The sequence below is a fragment of the Phyllobates terribilis genome, unplaced genomic scaffold (assembly GCF_046119375.1).
Source record: "Phyllobates terribilis strain yellow unplaced genomic scaffold, ASM4611937v1 Scaffold_2__4_contigs__length_985480577, whole genome shotgun sequence".
In the NCBI taxonomy this organism is placed as follows: domain Eukaryota; kingdom Metazoa; phylum Chordata; class Amphibia; order Anura; family Dendrobatidae; genus Phyllobates; species Phyllobates terribilis.
Window position 1 is genome coordinate 843,977,949 of NW_027362762.1, and position 16,263 is coordinate 843,994,211.

The window sequence follows — 16,263 nt, forward strand, 5'->3', positions numbered from 1 at the left end:
GTGACGTGCATGAGGTGAGCTGAGTTCATTGGACATGAACTCGGCTCATCTGGATGACGTCACAGAGAGACACTGAGGAGCGCAAGCATGCCTGCGCTTCTCAGTGTCTGCGGGATGACAGGCTGGATGGCAGCGTTCTGCTGCGGTCCAGCCTGTCATCTCGATGTAGCAGAGCTGAAGCTGTCGTGGGAACCATGGAAAGGTAAGGATGAGGTTGCTTTATTATTTTACTTTTATTGCAGGAGATCGTTGGCTTCAGCTGGAATGGGCGTGATGGTAAGTATGGTTTAATTTAGAACAATAAAGAATTGTGTCTTTATTTCAATTAAAGGACTTTATTCTGGGTGTTTGTGTTTTCTTTTAACTTTGACTATGGGGTTAGTAATGGGGGTGTCTTATAGACGCCTCTCCATTACTAACCTGGGCTTGATGTCAGCTGGCATTATAAGCTGACATCAACCCCAACCCTATTACCCCCTGCCACCGCACCAGGGCAGCGTGGAAGAGCGAGGCTAAGTGCCAGAATTGGCGCATCCTATGGATGCGCCATTTCTGGGGCGGCTGACGGCTGGTGTTTCTAGCCTGGGAGGGGGCCAATATTCATGGCACCCTTCCTGGGCTATTAATATCAGCCCCCAGCTGTCTGCCTAGCCTGTGCTAGCTATTAAATTAGGGGGGACCCCACGTTATTTTTTTTGGGGGGGTTCCCCCATTTTAATAGCTAGTAAAGGCTAGGTATTCAGCTGGGGGCTGATATTAGTAGCCAGGGAAGCTCCGTGGGTATTACCCCCTTCCCAGGCTTCAAACATTTGCCCCAGCTGTCTGCTTAACCTCCGCTAGAGCCTAAAATTAAGGGGAACCCCACGCCAATTTTTTTTTAAATAAATCCTTTATTTTAACACTAAATGACAAGTACAGTAATCAACACTGTCACTGTACTTCATATATATGTGACTGACATGTTTCTATCTATCTAATCTATGTGTGATCCTCTATTCTTTCTGTTATAAATTGTCGGGTACAGATGCTGAATTGCCGGCCGGCTTTCTTAAAGAGACGGTGCATGAAAACACTATTATTTTTTTAAATAAATCCTTTACACTAAATGACAAGTACAGTAAGCAACACTATCACTGTACTTCATATATATGTGACTGACATGTTTCTATCTATCTAATCTATGTGTGATTCTCTATTCCTTCTATTCTAAATTGTCGGGTACAGATGCTGAATTGCCGGCCGGCTTTTTTAAAGAGACGCTGCATGAAAACACTATTATTTTTTTAAATAAATCCTTTACACTAAATGACAAGTACAGTAAGCAACACTGTCACTGTACTTCTTATATATGTGGCTGACATGTTTCTATCTATCTAATCTATGTGTGAAGCTCTATTCTGTCTGTTATAAATTGTCGGGTACCGCTGCTGAATGCCCGGCCGGCTTTTTTAAAGAGACGGTGCACGAAAACACTAATATTTTTTTTAATAAATCCTTTACACTAAATGACAAGTACAGTAAGCAACACTGTCACTGTACTTCATATATATGTGACTGACATGTTTCTATCTAATCTATGTGTGAAGCTCTATTCTTTCTGTTGTAAATTGTCGGGTACCGGTGTATGCCGCTGATGAATTGCCGGCTTTTCATGTCATTCTACATTATTCTTAGTTGTTTTCCTTCATGTAGAATTAACCTACAAGGAAAGAAAGGGTTTATTTTCATTCCGATATTTGTGTCCCATAGACTTGCATTGGTTTCCGGTATCGGAATCGGCGATATCCGATACTTTTTGGGTATCGGCCCGATCCAATCCGATACGATATTTCCTGATATCGGAAGGTATCGCTCAACACTACTTGTGACTGTTACTTCTGACTTCCGGCCTGTCAGGTGTTGCGGTCACAAGATGACACCGTGGGATAGGAGCAGCCCTGAAAATAGCTGAAGACAGCAGCGAGTAAGTATAATACTACCTAAAATCAGGGACTATAGATTAGAAGCACCACTCCAGCACTGAAAAACCAAACTGCAGGAATAGTGCTTTAAAAAACCATGTCAGCCAAAAGGTATTTACCTGCAGCTGTACAAGTATTCTGCAGGTAAATACAGTATTCATACAGTATGTGGCAATCAAAGGCTATTGTAGCGACTGTGTCTCTGCCTCCAGGCCGGCAGAGACGCCGACCCCCTTACCGCCGCGGCTCTGCTCCGGCGTCCTCCGCTCCCCCGTCTGTGTGTGTCCAGGGTGCGCAGATCCCCGGGCACTGTTTTTAGGGCGCGCGCGCTCCCTGCTTCTTAAAGGGGCCGCACGCGCCGTCCTAATATGTCCCTGGCCAATGGCCAGAGGACAGCTGATATTTTAGGCACCTCCTCCAAAATGGAGGTGCCTGTGCAATGTTGTAGTTTGTGTGTTAACACTCTCTCCAGCCCTCAGGTCCCAGTGCTGTCCGCCAGCCTGTCTTTCAGCCGTGCCCGCCAGCCTGTCTTTCAGCCGTGCCCACCAGCCTGTCTTACAGCCGTGCCCACCAGCCTGCCTATCTGCCGTGCCTGCCATCCTGCCTATCTGCCATGCCCACCGGCCTGTCTATCAGCAGTGCCCGCCAATCAGCCTGCCAGCTGAGCCTGTCCGTCGGTCAGCTCCGTCCATCTGCCTACCAGCCGTGCACATCTGTCTGCCCATCTGTCGTGCTTGTACGCTTCGTCTATCAGCCCTGTTGGAGTCGCCTGCTCTCACACAAGGTCGGTCCCAGAGTGGCACCTGGTTCACCTTCCCGGTCCCTCCTTGGTTCACGGAGTCGACTAAGCCGCCGTGTAGCCAGGGTAGGTCTGGGTAGGCACTTAGTTACGCCCCTCTGGTCCCTCCTTGTACCACGGCACAGTAGTTCCCTCTTCAGGACCCGTAACAGTTTGCACAGGCCATGGAATCCGGTGGCTCCCAGGCTCCTTCACTTTCAGTCCTGTATCAAGAGGTCTCTCGCCAGAGATCTCAACAGGATACTATCCTGTCCTACCTGCGGACTGTAAACTCCCATCTGGATGCACTGTCCACCCTGGCTGCGTCCGCCTCTAGCCAAGCGGCATCTGCTCTGGCGGCACCTCTTCCCAGCAGCAGTATGACACCCAGCGTTGGACCCCGACTATCTGCTCCTCCACGTTTTGGTGGTGATCCCGCTCTATGTCGGGGCTTCGTCAATCAGTGCACGCTGCACTTTGAGCTCCTGGCTCATCAGTTCGCTTCTGACTGGGCTAAAGTGGCATTCATTATGTCTCATCTCACCAGAGAGGCGTTGGCATGGCTTAACCCCATGTGGGAGAGAGGGGATCGTCTGGTGTCCGATCTCCAGGCTTTCCTCGTGGCTTTCTGGAGGGTGTCCGATGAGCCCAGACGCACATCTTCGACTGCCTCCATCCTCCTTCGACTCCGCCAAGGGAGTCTCACTGTGGGCCAGTACGCTGTGCATTTCCACACCCTCACGTCAGAACTCGCCTGGAACAACGAGGCTCTGGTGTCTACCTTTTGGGAGGGCCTTTCTGGGCGGATCAAGGATGAGCTAGTCGTCGTGACATACTGACCTCTCTGGACGACCTGGTGTCGTTGGCCACATGGATCGACATCCGGTACCAGGAGCATTCAAAGGAGGTGATCCGTGAGAAAAGGTCTCTGCACCTTGCACCAACCTGCACCAACCTTCCAGTCTCTCAACCAGCATCAGCCTTGGCCTCCTCCCCAGAGTCTATGCAAATAGACCAAGTAAAGATGGTCAAGTCTCGTTAGGAGATCCGCCGCGCCGAGGGAAGTTGCTTTTACTGTGGCAGTACTGAGCATCTAATCCATTTATGTCCAGTGAGACCGGGAAACTCCAGGGTCTTGGATCGCTTGGAGAGGTCATTCTAGGCAAAAATTCTTACTCTCCACCCCTGACTTTGTCTGTATCGATCACTTGCAGTAAGAGACACTTCTTCGAGACTGCCTACCTAGATTCCGGTGCCGCTGGGAATCTCATCCAACAGGCCATTGTGGAGCAGTATCAGATCCCTATCTAACATCTTGCGGATCCATTAGCGGTCTCCTCCGTGGATGGGAAGCTTCTTTCTGAATCCATCTTGTTCATCACCGAGCCTGTAGTTCTTCAGGTAGGAATGCTACACTCGGAGATAATCTCCTTCTATGTACTGTCCGGCCTCTCCCACTCATTACTGCTTGGTCTACCCTGGCTTCAAACACATGAGCCGGTCTTGAATTGGAATTTGGGAGAGGTGCTCCGTTGGGGTCAGGAGTGTCACAGGACCTGCTTGGTTCCTGTCCGTCCTGCTCGACCTCCGTCCTCTCCAGCTAATTTGCCCGGCTTGCCAGCACCCTACTGGTCGTTTGCTGACGTCTTTGACAAGAAGGAGGCTGAGACACTACCACCACATAGGCCGTATGACTGTCCTATTGACCTCATCCCTGGTGCTTCACCTCCCCAAGGTCGAATTTACCCCGTGTCGGTGGCCGAGACCAGAGCCATGTCCGAATACATCGAGGAGAATCTTGCTAGGGAATTTATCCAGAAATCCACCTCTCCGGCAGGAGCAGGATTCTTCTTCGTCAAGAAGAAGGTTGGCTCTCTTCGCCCATGTATTGACTATAGGGGCCTAAATCAAATCACTATCAAAAATAAGTGTCCTCTGCCTCTCATCTCCGAGTTGTTTGACCACCTCAAGGGCGCCAAGGTCTTTACTAAGCTCGATCTCCGTGGCGCATACAATCTTATCCGGATTCGCCAAGGTGATGAGTGGAAGACAGCATTCAACACCCGGGATAGCCACTACGAGTACCGTGTGATGCCCTTCGGACTCTGCAATGCACAGCAGTCTTCCAAGAACTGGTGAATGATATCTTCTGAGATCTACTGTACTCATGCGTGGTAGTGTATCTGGACGACATCCTGGTGTTCTCTTCTGATCTGCCCTCGCATCGTAGAGATGTTCGACAGGTACTGCAGATTCTCAGGAAGAATCGTCTGTATGCAAAATTCGAGAAATGCGTCTTTGAACAGACATCTCTTCCCTTCCTGGGATACATAATCTCGGAGACCGGGCTTAAGATGGATCTTGAAAAGGTGTTTGCCATTCTAAAATGGCCCCGACCGGAGGGGTTGAAGGCTATTCAGCGGTTTTTGGGGTTCGCTAATTATTACCGCCTGTTCGTCCCTCACTTTTCCTCCCGGACAGCTCCCATCTCTGCTCTGACCCGCAAAGGGATTAACCCCAAGGAATGGACGTTTTCCGCCTTCATATCCTTGAAACAAGCTTTCTCCTCTGCTCTGGTGCTTCATCGTCCTGATGGTAACAAGCAGTTCTTCTTGGAGGTTGACGCCTCTTCCTCTGGGGCCGGAGCAGTTCTCACCTAGAAGTCCTCATCCGGGCGAATGGTAACCTGCGGCTTCTTTTCCAAACTCTTCTCTCCCTCGGAGCGCAATTATTCCATTGGTGATCGACAACTGCTTGCTATTAAACTGGCATTAGAGGAATGGCGGTTCTTGCTAGAGGGGGCTCTGCACCCTGTGGTCATCTATACGCTTTGGACTTCTCTTCGGCCTATCATCCTCGGTCCAATGGTCAGGTTGAGCGTATCACTCAGATCCTCACTAGTTTCCTTCGGCATTTCGTCAACACTCACCATAGTGACTGGGTGGAGCTCCTACCTTGGGATGAATTTTCCTACAGTAACCATGTGAGTGAGTCCTCATGCAAATCTCCATTCTTTGTGGTGTACGGTCAGCATCCCAATATTCCATTTCCTGTTTCTACTTCGGTGGACAATCCTGCTGCGGAGTCTCTCATCAGAAACTTTTCGTGATTTGGGAGGACACTAAAATGGCATTGCTACAATCCTCTGAGCGGATGAAGAGACATGCTGACAAGAGACGTTTGGACCCACCTCTATTCTGTCCAGGGGACAAGGTGTGGCTTTCCTCTAAGTATGTCCGCCTCAAGATGCCTTTTTACAAGTTGGGTCCGAGGTTCATTGGTCCGTTTGAGATTCTGAGCCAAATTAATCCAGTGGCATACAAGTTGAAACTCCCTGCCTCGTTACGGATCCCCAATTCCTTCCATATGTCTCTCCTTAAGCCTGTTGTCCTCAATTCTTTCTCTGGCCAGAGGACAGCTGATATTTTAGGCACCTCCTCCAGCCCTCAGGTCCCAGCCTGTCTTTCAGCAGTCTATGCTGCCTATCTGCCGTGCCCGCCAGCCTGTCTATCAGCCGTCCCCGCCAGCCTGCCTATCTGCCGTACCTGCCATTCTGCCTATCTGCCGTGCCCGCTGGCCTGTCTAGCACCCGTGCCCGCCAATCAGCCTGCCAGCCGAGCCTGTCCATCAGTCAGCTCCGCCCGTCTGCCTACCAGTCGTGCAGATCTGTCTGCCCATCTGTCGTGCCAGTCCGCTTCGGCTATCAGCCCTGTTGGAGTCGCCTGCTCTCACACAAGGTCGGTCCCAGAGTGGCACCTGGTTCACCTTCCCGGTCCCTCCTTGGTTCACGGAGTCGACTAAGCCGCCGTGTGGCACTTAGTTACGCCCCTCCGCTCCCTCCTTGTACCACGGCACATTGGTTCCACCATCCGGATCCGTAACAGCTATTAAGGCTACATGCAAAAGGAGGTTCTTTAAGGTGGTCAAAAAAAACAAGTTTTTCAAATGAAAACCACTTCAGGAAACTTTCTTTGGTGTATGTGCACACAATGTCTTTTTCAGGCGCATTCCACCTAGATCCGCCTGAAAAAGAATTGCATAATTGCTGAAAAAAATTACATTGCTGTGCACATGTTCACTCTTTTGTCACTTCTTTTAACCACTTCAAGACCTGGAAACCGTGAAGCGGTAAAAAAAGCAGCGTTCTCATTCTTTGGGCCTCTTCCGCTAGGAAGCCGCTTCCTAGTAATAGTTTAAATGACAGAAAAAAGACATCAACAGCAAAGCCACCACATAGATGACAGCAAATCTGCCAGCGAAACTGCTTCAGGAAAAAGACCACTGACATTTTCCTGAAATAAATTTGACTATGAGAACCTCAGGGGGGGCACTTAAAGACGTCATGTGCACATACCCCGGAGGATTTTTTGGGGGAGATTTTTGTTTTCTGAAGTCGTTTTGAAGAGTTTTTGAAGCCTTTTGGCAAGGGTGTTATTCCTGAAGTGTTTTTTGCAGTCTTTTGAACTGACAGTACCTAGTTTGGAACAAATTCCATCAGAAGTTTCTTCAAATAAGTGACATGAAATTTCTTTTTTCCTCTAGGCGTTTTTATAGCTTGAGACGGAAGAAATTGCTCAATAGGCAGAATATATATGAACAGCAAAGTGGTTTTATTATAGATATGAATAGGATGAGTCTTTCAATCATTTTTTACTTTATCACCTTATTTTTTATATAACTGAGTGCCCTTTAATTGAGCAGATTGCTCAAAAAGCCACCTGAGAGATACATTGCTTAGGCGCAAGGAATTGTGCTCCTGCCTGATCACTCACATTAACTTAAGTACGGATTCAATAGAAATCATTGCCTAGTAAACCTATGCTTTCTATTGAATCCATACTTGTGTGCGCTCCAGCAGGAACTGTACTTTCCTGTTGAACTGATCCACAAATGATAGAATACTATTTAAATAGACATCCATGCTATTGATCTGTTTTATAGGTGCAGGCGTATTACAAAATTTTTGTAAAAGAGGTGTTAAAGCGGCCCTACGCCCTGGGATTTAGAAGTGCTTGTATATCTCTCATGTGCAGTCATTGTACCTGGTTCCCTCCGTTCACCATTTTCTGCCTCTTCCGCTCAGATTGGCGGTCCATTCTTCCTGTTCTACGATGACCACATCTCCCTTGCTTTTCCTGTCCTGTGGGATAGGAAATGCAGGCATGGTGGTTTTGGACTTACCACTGCACTTCTGATGCCACTGCGGCGGCCAACATAGAAGCAGGAGGATCGGATCTCCAATCCAAGTAGAGGAGGCAGCGGAGGCAAACAAAGGGCACCAGGTAGGGTGAATATACATGAGAAATATATGGTAAGGTTCAGCATATAGTAGCCTGCAGGAATTTATGAGAAGCCCCTCTCTGCAAAGGCTGGCGGGATGTTCTCACCACTGGAGCTCTCTTCTCTGGTTACATTGTATGGCGAAATCTGCAGAGTAATAAACAATCTGCTGGTGAACTAGTGGATAAAATGATTCCAATTTTATCTGTATCTCTACATTTAGCAATTGTTCACTTTAGCGCAGGTGTCTCCTGGCAACAAGCAGCACCGTGGCCTGTAGGGCATGTTCACACATTGTGCATTCGAAGTTGTTCTGCAACTGTCTCATTCATCTGAAACTACCCCATTCATATGAATTGAATGGATTTTCAGTCACAAAAATTTCTACAACAAAATCTGTAAAGTTGGAATTCATCTCTAAGGTGCCAATACATCATAGTTAACTTTCAGCTGAATGCTCATTCAGTCAACAATTATCTCTTCCAGTGATGCCACACACATGAATGATTGGCTCGCCAAGCGTTTGTTTGTTCTTGGGTGAACGAAGTACAGTAAGTCACTGCCAGCATATTTTGCAGTGGCTTTTGCCTGAAGAACATTTTTTACCTATGGAAGCCAGGGGCGGACATAATATTAATGCAACCTCTGCGGTTGCCCATGGGTTCAAGAGGTAAGGGGGCCACTACCACCTCAAAAGCAGGTGGAATTGTCCATTATGGTGAGCTGTTAGACTTCAAAAGGCCCATATATTGTTATTGCACAGTGACCCTCTTTTGTCTGTGTCTGCTCCTGATGGAAGCATTAGGCTAGGTAGACATTTACCCATTGCACAGTATGCTCTTTCCAATATAAAAACAGGAAAACCTATATAAAGACATATGTGAGGCAATACATTAGTAAAAATATATATTCTTTATTATATTACACAATGATAAAAAAGCAATAGGGCGGACATACAAAGTCAAGCATATAAAATACTATAGATAGGTAGAAAATGATACCACACTCCCTGAAAAAGGATACACAAGTCAGTGAGGAAATATATTACATACAGTCTCTGTATTGAGGACGGATATTCAGAAAAAATATACAAGCCCAAAGCAATCAATACTATCCAGATGATCTAAATCTTTAATAAGAGAGAGGTACAAAAAAGGGGTAATGTCACATTGTTATAATAATGCACAGAGGAATTCAGCACACTTTACCTATCAGAGAAAATGCACCCGACGCACGTTTCATATTAAGCTTTGTCAGGGGGTGAATCTTCATGCAAAACGCACTTCGGGTGCATTTTCTCTTGTAGGTAAAGATAGGTAAAGTGTGCTTAATGCCACTCTACATTATTATAACCATTTGATATCACCCTTTTTTTTCTACCCCCAATTTCTTAAAATTTTATATCATCTGGATATTATTGACTATTTTGGGCTTGCATTTTTTATCTGAGTACCCATCCTCAATACTGAGACTGTATGTAATATATCTCCTAACTGACTTGTGTTTCCTTTTTCAGGGAGTGCGATATCATTATCTACCTATCTATAGTATTTTATATGTCTGACTTTGTATGTCCGCCTTATTGCTTTTTAATCACTGTGTAATAAGTAAAAAATACATTTTGTATTAATGTTGAACCTTTCATATGTCTTTATACAGTTTTTTTTAATTCATTGTGCATTTTGGCCCCTTACCTTTAGCACATAATACTTGCTTAGATGTTTCAATATAAAATCAGCATTCGTCAAAGAGATTGGGTCCTTTTTTCAGAGCATGGCCATCAATATAAGAAATGCTTGTAGCAATGGACATAAAATAAATGGGCTGCCAGGAAACATGGATGGTGGGTTTCTCTATAATACACACGTGGTCAAAATTGTTGGTACCCCTCACTTAATGAAAGAAAAAAACACAATGGTCACAGAAATAACTTGAATCTGACAAAAGTAATAATAAATTAAAAATCTATGAAAATGAACAAATGAAAGTCAATCATTGCTTTCCAACCCTGCTTCCACAGAATTAAAAAAATAAATAAACTCATGAAATAGGCCTGGACAGAAATGATGTTACCCCTGAAAATAATGTGACCAAAGGGACATTTTAAATCAAGTTGTGTCCACTAATTAGCATCACAGGTGTCTACAATCTTGTAATCAGTCAGTGGGCCTGTATATACGACTACAGATACTCACTGTGCTGTTTGGTGACATGATGTGTACCACAGTCAACATGGATCAGAGAAAGCAAAGGAAAGAATTGTCTCAGGAGATTAGAAAGAAAATTATAGACAAGCATGTTAAAGGTAAAGGTTATAAGACCATCTCCAAGCAGCTTGATGTCCCTGTGACTACAGTTGCACATATTATTCCGAAATTTAAGATCCATCGGACTATAGCCAACCTCCCTGGACGTGGCCGCAGGAGGAAAATTGATGACAAATCAAAAGGACGGATAATGCGAATGGTAACAAAAGAGCCCAGGATAACTTCTAAAGAGATTAAAGGTGAACTTCAAGCTCAAGGAACATCAGTGTCAGATCGCACCATCCGTCGTTGTTTGATCCAAAGTGGACTTCATGGGAGACGAGCAAGGAGAACACCATTGTTGAAAAAAACTCATAAAAAAGCCAGACTGGAATTTGCCAAACTACATGTTGACAAGCCACAAAGCTTCTGGGAGAATGTCCTATGGACAGATGAGACAAAAATTGAAGTTTTTGGCAAGGCACATCAGCTCTATGCTCACTGATGGAAAAATGAAGCATATCAAGAAAAGAACACTGTCCCTACTATGAAACATGGAGGAGGCTCTGTTATGTTCTGGGGCTGCTTTGCTGCATCTGGCACAGGGTGTCTTGAATCTGTGCAGGGTACAATGAAATCTCAAGACTATCAAGGGACTCTAGAGAGAAATGTGCTACCCAGTGTCAGAAAGCTTGGTCTCAGTCGCAGGTCATGGGTCTTGCAACAGGATAATGACCCAAAACACACAGCTAAAAACACCCAAGAATGGCTAAGAGGAAAACATTGGACTATTCTGAAGTGGCCTTCTATGAGCCCTGACCTAAATCCTATTGAGCATCTTTGGAAAGAGCTGAAACATGCCGTCTGGAAAAGGCAACCTTCAAACACGAGACAACTGGAGCAGTTTGCTCATGAGGAGTGGGCCAAAATACCTGTCGAGAGGTGCAGAAGTCTCATTGACAGTTACAGGAATCATTTGATTGCAGTGATTGCCTCAAAAGGTTGTTCAACAAAATATTAAGTTAAGAAGAGAACCATCATTTCTGTCCAGGCCGATTTCATGAGTTTATTTATTTTTTTTAATTCTGGGGAAGCAGGGTTGAAAAGCAATGTCTGACTTTCATTTGTTCATTTTCATAGATTTTTAATTTATTATTACTTTTTTCAGATTCAAGTTATTTCTGTGACCATTGTGGGTTTTTCTTTCATTTAACGAGGGGTACCAACAATTTTGACCACGTGTGTAAGTATATTCCATTTACATTACCATATTATCATGGCTTACCTAATAGGTAGGACTTTCCATCTCCTAGAGGATCTTTCTGATATCTGGGAACATTGAATGGTGGAAGTATGTGGAAGGTTTTCTCCAGCAAAGGTTCCAGTCTTGAGGCAGATGGATCAGCGGAATGGAAAAAACTGTAAACCTGACTACAAGCAGGACGGGCCCGGCACACTGCAAAAGAAAATAGGGAATGCATTAGAAAATGCGCACACAGAGTTTATTTGAGCGAATTCACTCCCCACCAAAAAAACACAGAGTAAATTGCCATCTGGTTGGAAAAAAAAACATCTTGTTGGAAAAAAGGGCATCTCACTTCTTTGAAGCATCTCTTGATGGAATCTGCTTCAATCTATGCACTGCCCAAACAGGAGGCTGCAAAAGCAATTCAGGGAAAAGAAAACTCTTCCAAAATGCTTCAGGAAGCAGAAAACTTTCAAAAACTTCAAGGGTATGTGCATACAATGACATTTTCAAATGGATTTGCCTGAAAGAGCATTGCAAAAGTGCCCATCTAATGAACGTAATGCATGGCAATATCAAATTGACATTGCTGTGGAGGTGTTCCCACTTATGTCACCTCTTTTCGGTGCCTCATGGTTCAGAATTTTGGAAGTGGGTAAAAAAAAGTAACATGTTCAGTCTTCAAGAAGTTTCCTAACGGAAGGCCCCCATTCTCTCTATTTGAAAGTGTGGAGTAAAAGTTGCCGGTGAAGCTGCTTCAGAAAAATGACCACTGGGATTTTCCTGAAGTGGCTTCAATAACCTGGCGGGTGTGCCAGCATCTAAAAGATGCCATGTGCTCATACCCACAAAAAAGGAAAAATTTACTGTTAGGCTATGTGCCCACGTTGCATAAATGAAGCAGAAAATTTCTGCTTCATTTCTGCAAGTCCTCTCCCGGAAAAACGCATGCGGAATTCCGCACGCGTTTATCGCGCATTTTTCGCGTGTTTATCACGTGTTTTCCACATGCGGAATTGCCTTGCGTTTTTTATGCATTGGACAAAGGCAATTCTGCTTGCGGAAACGCAAAATTAATTGACATGCTGCGGATTTTTGAACGCAGCATAAACGCTGCGGAAAAATCCGCAGCATGTGCATAGAACTTGCGGAATCCCATTGGGGACCATGGGGTGCGGGTTACCAAGCGTTTTCGCTGCGGAAATTCCGCATCAAAAACGCTTGAAAAACGCTACGTGGGCACACAGCCTTATGGTTTCCACTAGAAAACTTGTCATTTTTGTCCTCCTAAAAAAAACTCTGTGATATAAAAACTGTATGATATACATAGGAGAGTGCACAGCATGGCAGAGCACATAGCATGGTGCACAGAGGGTGATCCCACTGGCCTGAACTGTCAGTCTTCAGGAGTTCATCACCCTCTTGCAAGCAGGAAGCCAGGAGGCAGAGGAGCGGTGTGCTCTTGAAGATTGGCATATAAGCAAATAGAAAAATCAGAATGTCTGCAGATCACTTCTAATGATATGCGGGTAGTCAACAATCTATCCAAGAAAAAAACGCAGAACTGCAGTGGATGTATAAAACACAATTCTTTGTTCCATGGAATAAAAACCAGTGATATATAAACTCTTTAGGAGTCTCTTTCATGAGCTTTAAAAAATTGCAGGACATTACAGTTTTTGATCTTCATTAGTATTGCTCGAGTCCTAACCGAGTGTCTTCGGCGTGCTCGTCAAATGTTCGCGTCACCGCGGCTGTTAGACAGCTGCTACACATGCAGGGATTGTCTAACAAACAAGCAATCTCTGCATGTGTTGCGGCGACACAAACTTATTTGACCAGCACACCGAAGACACTCGGTTAGGACTTGAGCATGCTCGGATAACACCTTATCCGAGCATGTTCGCGCAACACTAATCTTCATCAGAAAAATCTCTTTTATATGTGTAAGCCATGAAGAATCGTCTGTTCTTATATTAAGCTTGATAAAGACTCATAAGGAATCGAAACGTGACTAATTTTTATTTGATGGAATAAAGAAGATTTTTTTATATCCAGTGGAGTCCTGTGGGATTTCCTCCTGTTATCTGCTGTGGGCTGCAAAGATAAGAACACGAGACAACCTTTCTAAGGGTATGTTCCCATGGTCAGGAGCCGTTGCGGGTTTGACGCTGCGTGTTATGCAGCATCAAACCCACAGCGGCCAGCTGTTACAGCATAATGGATGGGATTTGTAGAAAACCCATGCCCACTATGCGCCTGTGGCTCACCCACGGAAACTGACATGCGGTGCGTCTTTCCAGACCGCAACATGTCAATTTCTCTGGCGGGACCACATGCTGGCTTTCCCCATAGACCTAACCTCTATGAGGAAAGTCCGCAGGTAGAAAAAAAATGGCGCTGCTCATTTGCATAAAATGAGCGGAAGCTGCCGGTGGCAATTCCACTGTGTCGGGAACCGCAGCCGGCTCCGGATCGTGGGAACGTAGCCTAAGCACTGAAAATACTGAACAGGAAAACAGGTCAGTTTGTTGTCAGTTTTTAGGTGAAAAAAATTAAAATACATGCAGAAAAATATTCATCTGGAATCTTCCCAGTACATGATTTTTACTTATTAATATTTCTTTCAGTGCGAAGAAGAAATTAGAGTAGAGTAGTCACATTTGTGAGAAAGTATGATGAGTGCTGCGCCTACTCTAATCAGTTAAAAAAAATATCTATATACAAATATATGTACAATCTGAATTGAATCCTAATGATATCATTATTCCTTGCATTAGCCAGGGAACTTGCATCTGGTTTCCTATCAGAGGAAATCGCTCATTCCTTTCCTCTAAATTATGTGGATCTGGGCAGCATTAATTAGACAGAACAAAAAAACAGGTTCATCCATGAATTTCAGAATCTTTTTTTTTCAAAGGCTGATGCAATAAATTGTACAATAGTTTGAGTCAGTTTCTGAGTGCAGGTGGAGATTGCTTAAAGGGAACATGTCAAATTGTACATGCAGACCGATCTGTGGACAGCATGGTATAAAGAAGGAGAAACTGAGCAGAATGATTTTTAGGTTGGTTGGAAAAGATTCAGGGTAACTTGTATTTTTTTCTTTGAAATCCCTGGTGTTTGTATGTATAGGAGTCAAGTGGGCGGTTTCACTCAGTGATTGACAGCTATGTCTGCATAGACAAACAGGGAAGACTCCCTAAGTAGGAGCGCCCACTGGACTCATAAATACAAACAGGGATTTCAATTAAGAAATTTCAAGTTTTACTGAAAAATATTTAGATTTGAGAGACCTCAGTGGTTGATACCTTTTAATGGTGTCACGCTGTCTCTGTATACTGGAGGTAGGGGGCCTAAGCTGACCCTAAGCTGGGGCCCTGACTAATCCCTCAACCTGGAGGTACTGTTAAAGGTACAGAGGTCCAGGCCGCCAGCGTAACCCCTACCTCCTGAGGATCCCTGCACCTAAGTAATCTAGTCCTGAGAAGGACCCCGATCACAACAAAAGAGGACAAGTAATAATATGCCCACACACAGTACTTAGACGAACGAGACAGTACAAGGGAAAAACCAAAACCACCTTGCATACAAAAACTACACAACTACAACAGAGGGAACACGAACGGGAAAGGAGATAAATGATAAAGCGAGGAAGGGAAAATACACTCCAAATACACTTATCTCAGAAACTCCAAATACCATGATCCGCTCTGTAAGTCTGTATGAAATGCTTTCACCGACACTTCCCAAACAGACCAGCAGGCATTTGAAGGAGACTCACTACAGCAGCATTGATTGCAGCTGGGCGAGGCTGGACCTCGTCTAGCACAGAGAGAGAGAGAGAATTAACTCCCTCACTGCCGAAAACACAAAGCACCAAAAAGTCAGCTGCGAGAAGTCAGGCTGTGTAATCGTGACGATCTTCGTGGTGACACACCCGTGACAGTACCCCCCCTTCTACGAGGGGCCTCCGGACCCTCAGGGCCAGGTTTATCCGGGTGAGTCGTGTGGAAGGCCCGAACTAATCGGTCTGCGTTAATATCCGACGCAGGAACCCACATCCTCTCCTCAGGACCATACCCTTTCCAATGAACCAGGTACTGAAGGGACCGGCGATTAAAACGTGAATCGATGACCCTTGATACCTGGAACTCCAAGTTACCATTGACCACCACTGGAGGGGGAGGTAAAGGTGACGGTACCACCGGAGCCAAATACCTCTTAAGCAACGATCTGTGGAACACGTTGTGAATTTTAAACGTAGGGGGGAGGTCAAGACGGAATGCCACCGGATTAATAATAGAACTGATTCTGTACGGCCTGATGAACCTGGGACCCAGTTTCCAGGAGGGAACCTTAAGTTTAATATTCCTGGTAGACAACCATACCCGATCGTTCACACTTAGGTCCGGACCAGACACTCTCCTCCTATCAGCCATACGTTTGTATCGGTTCCCCATAGTATTCAGATTCTTCAGCACCCCTCTCCATACTGAAGCGAGTGATGAGGAAAATCGCTCCTCCTCAGGAACCCCCGAAGAGCCCCCCCTACTGAAAGTACAAAACTGGGTGTGAAAACCATATGCCCCAAAAAACGGGGACTTACCAGTGGACTCGCTCCGCCTATTATTAAGAGCAAACTCTGCCAGAGGTAAGAAAGAAGCCCAGTCCTCCTGGTTCTCTGACACAAAACACCGGAGATATGTCTCCAAGCTCTGGTTCATACGTTCCGTCTGACCATTGGTCTGA

General features: G+C 45.3%; 1 protein-coding gene across 4 annotated transcripts in view; it reads right to left on the reverse strand.

The window, feature by feature from the left end:
* PITPNM3 (PITPNM family member 3) overlaps positions 1–16,263 on the reverse strand; it is a 901,527-nt gene that overhangs the window by 44,738 nt on the left and 840,526 nt on the right. For all 4 annotated transcript variants that reach the window (XM_073667825.1, XM_073667827.1, XM_073667826.1 and 1 more), the window contains one exon: positions 11,551–11,721. In XM_073667825.1, coding sequence (XP_073523926.1) covers positions 11,551–11,721 — 171 coding nt within the window. The remainder of the gene's footprint in view (positions 1–11,550; positions 11,722–16,263) is intronic.